Here is a 9747-nt window from a genome sequence, read left to right on the forward strand (position 1 = left end):
TTCAGCACCCCGAGGACGGCATTCCCTGTCTTGTGGCGCCCGCACTTTCCATCTGTTGGCGCTCCTGTGTGCATGGTGTGTCTTCCTGGGTGTGTAGGCTTGCCGCTGTGAGTTTGTGAGACTCAGGAGTTCACTCCTCTGTTGTTATGCACCCCTCCTGGTCTTGGTAGCAGCCTGATAGGCATGGGGGTTGTCTTAATACTGTGCTCAGCCTTTGGTTTTCAGGGAATGAGCCACCTCCCTCTTTTCAAGACTTGGAAGTGCAGCCTGCACTGGGGTTTGCACTTGAAGCCCTTGGCCAGCTCGGCAATAGGTATTTCTGACAAACAGATGTGACTTGCAGTGTCCTGGCACGTGGGAGTTACTGACGTGGCCTTAGCAGCTCGGAGTGGACCGGGCCGCAGGCTGAAGTCTGCCCATGCCTCACCCTCCTGGGGAGGAGACCAGAAAGGGAAGCTAATTTTCTGCTCAGGAACAGGACTTGGTGGAGCAGTTAACGACACCACTGTGCAAGAGACGTCACACTGGTTTGCTTTTCTGGCTGAAGTCGGGTCTGCTCAGAGCTGCCCTGTGTTGGATGCACAGCCAGACCCCTCTGGTCACAGGTGCAGGGTGGCCGCCACGGAAGCAGGAGGGGGGCTTCTGGGAGCCATGTGGGAGTCATGACGGTGCCCCAGCTGGGCACTAGGATGGGAAGGCGGGGCAACAGAGGCAGAGCCAGGCACGGCCGGCCCGAGATCATATTGGCAGCATTCTGTGGAAGGGGATGGGGGACTGAGGAGGAGGAAGCGTCAACAATGACCGAGGCCTTTTGGTGGTGGGGGGTGGGGGTGCCAGGCAAACGGGGCGGGTTTGGGGGAAGATGATGGACTGGCTAAACTGACCCGTTCTCTGAGGATCTGAGCCGGAAGGGGATACAGCGGTGTGGCCGTGAGCAGGATGGAGGGAGGAGCTGGGGGCTCTGCCAGGCCTCTTGTTCTCCACCTCCACTGATCAGACTCTCCCTGAGGTGTGGCTGAGCCCGCAGAGCGCCCACCCAGTGGGGGCCCTTTGGTTCTTGTGCCTTCCTTCCCCCTCCTCACCCGTGGACGCCTGTGCAGCCTGCTGACTGCCCCCACGTCGAGGGCCAGCCCACCCAGGCCCCGGCGATCTCCGCGGGATGAGGGGGCAATGCAGACACAACCCTGGAGCCCAGTTCGTTAATTCCTCTTTGTGAGAAAACCGCAGGTTCGCGTGAAGCTGTAAGAAGTAGCACAGGTCTCTGCCCCTCCAGCGGCCTCCCCCAGCGGTAGCGCCCGTCCCAGATGGCCATGTGTGAGCAGTGGACATTGCAACGAGCCCTCGGAGCCCTGAGCCACCACCCAAACCCACTCCCCTGCGGCCACCATCTGAGGGCCTAGTGCTCCCTGGAGCCCAGGGCATGGGGGCAAACCTGGTGCGCCTGCCGTCCCCCGCACCGTGCCCATCTGCAAATGTGGGCATGAGGGCCAGCTGGCAAACCCTGTAACCTTGGGCCAACCTGCGTCTGTCCAGGAAAGCTACCTGTTTGCCCTGACCGGCATGGCCCAGTGGGTTGGGCATTGCCCTGCAAAGTGAAAGGTCACGGGTTCGATTCCTGGTCAGTGCACAGACCTGGGTTGTCGGTTTGGTCCCTGGTCGGGGTGGTACAAGAGACAACTGATCGATGTTTCCATCTCACATCAGTGTTTCTGCCCCTTCTTTCCTCCCCTTCTCCTCTTTCTAAAATAAATAAATAAAATATTTTTAAAAATAGGCCCAGGATCTGAAGACACCCGACAAAGATGATACACATACTTGTCCTTGTGTGTGTGCGCGCGCACGCAGTGTGTAAGCGTGCACCCAACAGACCTGGGAAAATGCTCCGTGTTCACACAAGACGCCACGACACACCCACCGGTTGGCCGCAGCCCAGTGCAGCCTATGCTGGGAGGACCCGGGCTGCCACTCACTGCAGGATGGTCGCCGATGGTGCGTCCATTGTGGGGCAATCTGGCAGCTTCTCCCCGTGCAGCCGAAAGGGCTCACAGGGAGTCACCCCACTGATCTCAACACGTGTGCACAGGAAACCTGCGTGGGGCACGCACTGCTTGTGGTCACTGAAAGCCGGAAGCAACCAGGTGGCCTTGAAGGTGGACTTCAGCAGGGAAAGGGTGGACTGTGGTAGCCCGTGAATCGTTGATGAAAAAGAATAATCTGTGGACCCACCTGGTGCAGGATGAGCTGAGATGGACTTTGCTCAGTGAGAGCAGCCAGACCCTCTGTGATTCACTCAGAGGACACGACTGGAAAAGACAGACAAAGGGGGGCGTGGGGGTGGGGCAGAGAAGCAGGGGTCACCAGGGGCTGACGGCGTGGGGGACAGCCTGGCCCCCAGGGGGTGCTTCGGGGTGCAGGGACACTGGCAGCTCCTCCTGTTGAAAACCCAAAGACCGAACTTGAATGTGTGCAGGGTACTGAAAAAAAGACTGTTGCAGCCGCACACTTGAGCTGTGGGCATCTCAGTAGACGTTCACTCCAGAGTTTCAGACTCCGAGGTGCCCTGAGGGCGTCCCTGGTACCTGGCTTCATCGTAAAGTTGAACTGTAGCTCAGAGACCGGTGAAGAGCTCTTTCTGTAGTTATCAGGGGCTGGCGGGTTAGGGTGCCCTGCTTTCTCTTCCCAGAGAAATAGGGAGTCCCAGCAGCACTCCCTGGGAGCAGAGGGCCGCAGGTGCCCGGGGACGGACAGCAAAGACAAGAGAGTCTCAGAAATAACCCACTGGACGGCCTTTGGGTCCTCTGTGTCTCTTGCTCTGGGTTAAGGATGCATGGGGACTAGATGTCATTGAGCCACCCGTGTCCTGTCTTGTCCTCAGGATTTGTCAGACAAATGACACCCACGCCCACTGTCCCCTCGCCAGGCAGCAAGCCCTGCTCCTCACGCCGTTGGCCTGTGCCATCCACAACACCGTGCACGCCCGGCCTCTGGAAACGGAGCACCTGTGGGCACCCAGGACCGCTAGTCAGCACTCAGGCAGGCCCACATCGGCACTGGTGAGCGTGGCTGCTGTCAGGGACCTGAGCCCCAACTGCTAGTCAGGAACTGGCAGGGACGACAGTCCCCATTAACCTGAACCCACCCCCCACGAGAGTGTACCAGACACACAGGTGGGCAGCTCTTCCCAGAACATTCCCTCAGGGAGCAGCAGCTGCGCAGACTCAGCTTCGACATCCTGGCCTGAGCTCAGGGGGGGGTCGCCTGTGCCCCCAGAGTGCTCCCAGGACAAGGCGTGCAGGGCTCAGGGCTGCAGGGCAGGAGAGGGCCACTCAGGAGTCTGTCTGGGAGCTCCGGAAAGCTGGGCCGCATGTGTCAGAGGGGTGTCTTCGCACCACATCTCCCAGACAAGCCAGGCCACGGGTGTCTGGCTGACTTTCCTGAGCTAGGAGGACGCCTTCTATGCAGCCCAGCTGATGACCAGCAAGAGGCACAGCACACACAGTAGTAGGTGGCCACATGGGCCAAGGGCCTCTCTGAGAAGTTCCCCAGCAGTGGGGCAGGTGGGGAGCCCCACCCCATCCGTGTCCCATCAGCAAAAGCTGCCACCTACCAACACCGCCCTCCAGCTCCTGCAGCCATGGCCCCCAGCCCCTGCCCCATCCACATACCCCTACACCCACTGCCCCTTCGCCTCATGCCTGGCCACAGCCCAGGGCTCTCAGGCCCGTGGCCAGTCAAGGCCCAGCTGGCAGCATGCCCCTCCTGTGTGCCCCAGCCTGACTGCTGAGCCCAGGAGACACCTGCACACTCTTACTCTCAGATCTGGGCCCCCCACACCCATACTGTGGCTGCTGTTGGGAGAGGGGGTTTACTGAGGCTGGGACATCTGCCTGGGCCTTGGTGAGGGGCCTCTGCTTCTGGTTCTCCAGTCCTGCTCTCTGAGAAGAGCATGTCCCCCAGGCCTCAGGATCGGGGGCACACAGTGGGGCCACAGCCCCACTGGGAGGGCAGGCCTTGGGTTTGGCGGGGACACCTGTCAGCGCCCGGCCCTGTCTAGCTAGGAGCAGGCTCTGGTTTGTTGGGGGCGCTGCTCAGGCTTCTTCAGTCTGAGGTTCCAGAAACTGGGGGCTCCAGGCCCATCATGACTGCGCTGTGGGAAAACGCTGCTGAAGGTGGAGAGGTGCCTGGCCGCCCACCCCAGGGGCTGTTCTGGGGGCCCCTGTGCTCACATTGGGAAGGCTTTGACCAGGAGGCAGGCCCTGAGCACTCCCTGCTCTCCACTAGGACCAGCAACAAATGATCGCCACGTGTGCCACCAGGCAGTTCCTCTAGGGCTTCACTAACAGGGTCAGACTGCCCAGGGAGACCCACCCCCAGACCTGCCACTCCGTCCCTGGGGCCCAGCCCACCCTGACAAAGCCCAGGCTGAGGTTTGGGGACAGACCCATCCTGGGGAAACCCAGAGCCCTCAAGGAGAGCCCCTGGGGACGGTGGCCCCAGAGGGAAGGCCGGTCAGCTGGGGGTGTGGAAGAAGCCTGGGCCCAATTTGTAACCAGAGTCTGACCCTCTTTGGGCACATTCCGTCAAGCACAGGGCAGGCTCTGCCGGCCCCCCGCCAAGGTTATTGGTTGGCTGACCTGGCCCTTAGAACCGCGTGGCCTTGGGGGGAGCACCACTGTCCAGGAGCCGTGTCCCCACCAGCCCGGTCTACCCAGTGAGGAGTCCTGAGACCCCTGGGGGGTCTGCCAGGACTAGAGGTCAGGGGCCCCTGCTCAAGCTGTCCCTCCCACACCTGCTGTCCCCAAGACCTCCACCTCCCTCACCCTGAAGCTGTGGGTCACCTACATCCTGGAGGACAAGCATGTGCTCACCGCCCCGCCACACTGTCCTCAAGGTGCACAGGAGTGGCCTGCGCGCAGAGCTGAGTGGGCAGGGCACCCTCCACTGAGGGGTGGGCAGGGGGAGGGCCCTTCACTGACTGGCCTCCCCCACTGTGTTGCAGCCCAGGCCTGCACAGCACAGGCAGACCCCCCCCCAGGTGTGGCACACACAACACAGCAGCAGGAGCTCCAGGTGCCATGGGGACAGGTGGGAGCCCGAGCCCTCCCACGGAGGGCCCCCAGCCCTGTGCACACACGGAGGCCAGGACTGCCTGCTGTCCCGCCCTGGGCCCTGGAGGACGCCGGGCTCAGGCACCTTTAGGTCTCAATGGCCTGGCTCTGAGGTGTGACCTCCCCCACTCCTGGGGCTCAAGCCCAGGCCCCGCCTGATTCACCCTCTTGGGGCAATAAACAGTGAGGAGAGCCCCCGGGTCCCTGTACATCCCCCCTCCTGCTCTGAGGTCTGGAAAATTAGGCTGGGGCGGGCATCAGGGTGGGCGCAGCACACCCTGGGGACCAGCAGCCTGGAGCATGGTTCAGCGTCAGGCCAGGGCAGCCACACAGGAAACCAGGACAACTCCACAGGGCATGCCTGGCACAGCCACCTGGCCCCAGACACAGGCTCCCACAGTCTGCTTATTTCCACGGGCCCAGTTCCCATGATGCCCCTGGGCATGGAACAAGTGGCCCTAGCACCCAGGCATTTCCCAGTCCTAAGACACTCCCCAGAGAATAGAGCTGACCCACCATGGCTCGTCGCCAAGTGTAAGGAGCCCAGCCAGACTGTCCCCAAGGCTGAAAAGTGGTAGCATGAGGTGGCCTCTGCCAGGGGCATGAGGCTGTGTCTGGCCTGCCTGCCCCTCAACCCAGGACAGCTCTGGCCCTCCCAGTGAAGCTAGACTGTGGGCAGGCAGGCAGCCCCTTGAAGAGCTGCAACGCTGGGTCCCTTCAGTACCTGCCTGGACCACTCCCCAGACCCCAGGGACAGGTCCCGCCCAAGCCCCCAAAGGCTGAGCCCTGGGGCCCAACACACTGCTCCTGCCCTGAGCTCCCAAAAGTCCCTCCCGCAGGGAAGCTGGGTACCTGGGGGTATGCAGCTAGAACGGTGATCAAAAGCCCAGTGGCCCCAAGACCCTCGCCAGCCAGCGGCACACCCTGCCTCCTAGCGCTGGCCGGGCCTGACCCCAGCCTGAGTGAGAGCTGAGCCCCCTGGGGTCCTGGCCAGTCCTGGGTCCTGGCCCAAGTTAGGGCTGGCCCTCTCACAGCGGGTTGTGGCCGCGGGCTGCCTGAATGTGCCCCACAAAGGCATGTGGGCCAGCGACCTGAGGCAGATCTGGGAGCAGCGGGCCACCCTAGTGGGAGGGTGGAAAGGACAGGCAGGCCAGCCCCATCCTCATGCAGATAGGGCAGCAGGGTGGGCTGGACCTGGGTCCCGAGTAGCCACCTGGCATGGATGGGATAGGGCCTCTGCCCTGCGTGGTCCTACCGCTGAAGAACTGTGAACCCCCTGCAGTCGGGGGGCTCCAAGGAACCAGACACCCCCCCTATGGGGGCGGGACCAGCCCCTGCTCTCAGGTCCCCCCTTGCTGGTTACAGGTCAGTCAATGGCTTTTTGTGAAAACGTAGAAATGCACGACCAGCCTGTGCTTGCAGCGCTGGCCACCCTGAGTGGCAGAGGGGCCGCTGGCTGGAGGAAGTTGGGGTCCCACTGAGCTCTGGGAGAGGCCGCATACACCAACACCACGGCCACCCAGCCTCAGCCAGACGCCAGGTCGAGACCATCAAATAATTTACTGCAGTGGAACCTGCACCCAGCGGGCCGGGACAGGGCACGTGCAGAGGCACACTGGGGTGCCGGCGGCTTCAGTTCACGACAGTCTGTGCAAAGCGTCCTGGGAGGTCCGCGGTCACTCTGTCCACCGACCCTGGGCTGGCCGGGCTCCGGCGGCACTTCCTTCCTTCCTCTCCCTCCTCCCAGCACCCGGTGCCTCCGGGGCCTGCACCGGTGCCGGCGGGCCATGGCCGTCAGGACAACAGGCACTTGCAGCTCATGCAGCCGGCGCCCCCCTCGTCCGGCGGACTCAGCTTGCGCACCTTGTGCTGCCGGATCTCGCGCACCAGTGTGTAGAAGGCATCCTCCACGCCCTGGGGAGGACGGGCCGCTCAGAGGGGGACCTGGCCTGAGGGCCCAGCAGGGGAGGAGACCAGGAGACCAAGGAGCCCCTGCAACTTCCCCACCCGCCCACACACCAGGAGCCTTGCCTTGCTCCTCTCGCTGCCCCAGGGCTGGCTCGGAGCTTGACCACCCTGTGCCCAGCTCCCTTCTGAGCTACTGCCCTTGTCCCCAAAAGCCTACTAAGGAATCAGGGGCACACTGGGGGCAGCGGGGCTGGGGCCCCAGGGTCACCGCTCTGGCCTGGCTCAAGACAGCTCTCTCTCCAGGGACCTCCACCTCCCCCTAGAGCTCCTTCAGCCCAGACCCCGGCCCTGGCCTCCCTGGCTGCCCTGCCATCCCGGGAGACTTACAGCGCAAGGGGCCGCTGGGTCACAGGGGTCCCGGAGCTGGAGCCAGAGCCAGAGCGGCTGCCCTGTATTGAGGGAGAGGGGCTGTGAGCGAGGCTCCCTGGCGGGGCGGGGCCGGGCCCTAGCTACCTGAGGGCGGGAGCCAGCTCACCTGGCGAGTCTTGGCCGAGGTCTCAATGTAGGGGATGCCGTAGCTGCGGGCGAGGTCCTGTGCCTGCCGAGACTCCACCGTGCGTGCAGCCAAGTCACACTTGTTCCCCACCAGCACCATGGGCACATCATCCGAGTCCTTCACCCGCTTGATCTGCTCCCTGCGAGGAGGAAGGCGTCAGCGCCAGCGGGCTGCAGGCAGGGCTGCACCCAGATGCACAGCGAGCACAGGAGGTCTCCGCGCACAGCGGGCAGCTCACCGGTACTGGTGAATGTCCTCGAAGGACTTGGTGTTGTTGATGGCAAACACGCAGAGGAAGCCCTCCCCAGTGCGCATGTACTGGTCCCTCATGGCGCTGTACTCCTCCTGGCCCGCCGTGTCCAGGATGTCCAGCAGACACGTCTCCCCGTCGATGACCACTTGTTTCCGATAGGAGTCCTGCAGGAGGACACTGCTCAGGGACCCCCCTTCCAAGGACGGGGCATCAACACCACCAGCCCTGCCCGCACCTCTGGCGTCACAGGCTTTATGCGGAGGGGACCCTCCTACGTGGGAGGCAGAGGCCCAGCCCACTTGTGGATGTGGGGCTGGGGCAAGGGGCTGGCCTGCTCACCTCGATGGTGGGGTCATACTCGTCCACGAAGTGGTTCTGGATGAGCTGGATGGTCAGGGCGCTCTTCCCCACGCCTCCAGCACCCACCACTACGAGCTTATACTCCGTCATGGCTCCTGGAGACGCTGCAGCACCCGACACTGTGGTGGTCTCCTGTCCCACCTGCACAGGAAGCCCCGTCAGCCGCGCCCAGGCCCCACAGGGCAGACCTGTTGAGCTCTGGGCTCCAACATCCCAGTAACAGGCGTGGAGCCAGGATAGTCCACTGCCCACCTGTGGCTCCTGCAGCTCGCTGGTGGGAGAGGGGACCCACCTCCGGCCTCACAAAGTGACTGTGTGAGAGGCAGGAAGCCGGTCCCCTGAGAGGCAGGGCTGACAGCAGTGAGTATCTCTCTACCACGCACCCAAATTAGAACTTGCTGGGTAGGCAGAAAGCCTGAACTGGAGGTGCCTGGGGCTGAGGTTACCAGTGCCGCGCTCCCCCCCCAACAAGAACAGGTCCTGCCACAGTGGAGCACAGAGCAACGTGCCCAGGCAGGCCAGTGTCAACCGGCAACCGGTTCCAGGCCCCACCGGGCATGTGGGCGCACTTGACAAGTATACTGAGCACCTACTACAGGCCAGGAGCTGCTCCAGGCACAGGGTGACAGGCAGAGAAAGAACCCAGCCCCCTGACGGTGGACTCAGCATAGCCGGGGAGGAGACCCACATGGTTAAAAGGACGGGGAACCTGCGGTGCCCACCTGCCATGGGAACTTTGGAGAAAACAAGGCAGGTGAGGAGGCCAAGTAGACCAAGGGTCCCGGAAAGCACAGGTAGACCAACAGGAAAACACCCAAGGATGTGTGGCAGCAGGGAGACAGGTGGGAAAGCAAAAGGGTCCCAGGCCAAGGCCCCAGCTGGGGTGTCTCCAATTTCTGACATTTAACGAGGGGTTGCCCTGGTGAGGATAAGAGACTTCCTAAACCTCCGATTCGCCCGCTGCGCTCGAGCTCTTCGAAAGGGTATTGGGGACTGTGGAGGGTGGGAGACCCCGCCTAGAGCATGGCCACTGGCGGGCCTCGGCGCAGGGGACACCACACACTGCCTGAGAGCACTTGGGGACCCCAAGGAGGACGGGGCCAGGCACACGGAACTCGAGGAGCTGGCCAGGGCGAGGCACACCCAGGGCCCCCGCCGCCCGCCGCCCGCAGCCCCCTGCCCCCAGCCGCAGCGCCCCGCCCGCGGCACACCTGCGCCCCCGCGCACCCCGCGAGGACGGGGTCTCCCCGCCTCGAGCTGCTCTGCCCTGCCGCCCCGACTCCAATGCCCCCCACCCGTTGCGGCCGCCCCCTGCCGCACTCACCGCTCACTGGTGCGACTGCCCCCGGGGCCGGCGCGGGCGGGGGAGGGGGCCGGGGCGCGCGGCTCCCCGGGTGCATGGGCTCCGTCCGCGGCGGGTGCGGCTCCGGCTGCGGGCGGCGGGCGCGAGCGCGGGCGGCGGACACTCGCCCGGGCCCGCGCACGCACCTCCCTGCACCTGTCAATCAGCCCAGCGCGGCCTTCCATTGGATGTGAGCTCCAGACTCAAACCAAGAACCGCC

The 9747-nt window shown here is 63.7% G+C and overlaps 1 protein-coding gene across 2 annotated transcripts; it reads right to left on the bottom strand.

The window, feature by feature from the left end:
* Window positions 1-6649: 6649 nt before the first annotated feature.
* On the bottom strand, window positions 6650-9657 carry HRAS (HRas proto-oncogene, GTPase). 2 transcript variants are annotated; one of them, XM_053925770.1, is made up of 6 exons: window positions 9510-9657; window positions 8165-8326; window positions 7811-7989; window positions 7552-7711; window positions 7404-7465; window positions 6650-7022 (listed from the first exon to the last, which is right to left on the bottom strand). In XM_053925770.1, the coding sequence occupies exons 2-6, from the start codon at window positions 8273-8275 to the stop codon at window positions 6959-6961; spliced, it is 576 nt and encodes a 191-aa protein (XP_053781745.1). In that variant the 5' UTR covers window positions 8276-8326; window positions 9510-9657; the 3' UTR covers window positions 6650-6958. The 2 variants fall into 2 exon arrangements, with proteins under 2 accessions (XP_053781745.1, XP_053781746.1); XM_053925771.1 differs by lacking the exon at window positions 7404-7465.
* Window positions 9658-9747: the final 90 nt, after the last annotated feature.

The sequence above is a fragment of the Desmodus rotundus genome, chromosome 5, assembly GCF_022682495.2.
Source record: "Desmodus rotundus isolate HL8 chromosome 5, HLdesRot8A.1, whole genome shotgun sequence".
Classification (NCBI taxonomy): Eukaryota; Metazoa; Chordata; class Mammalia; order Chiroptera; family Phyllostomidae; genus Desmodus; species Desmodus rotundus.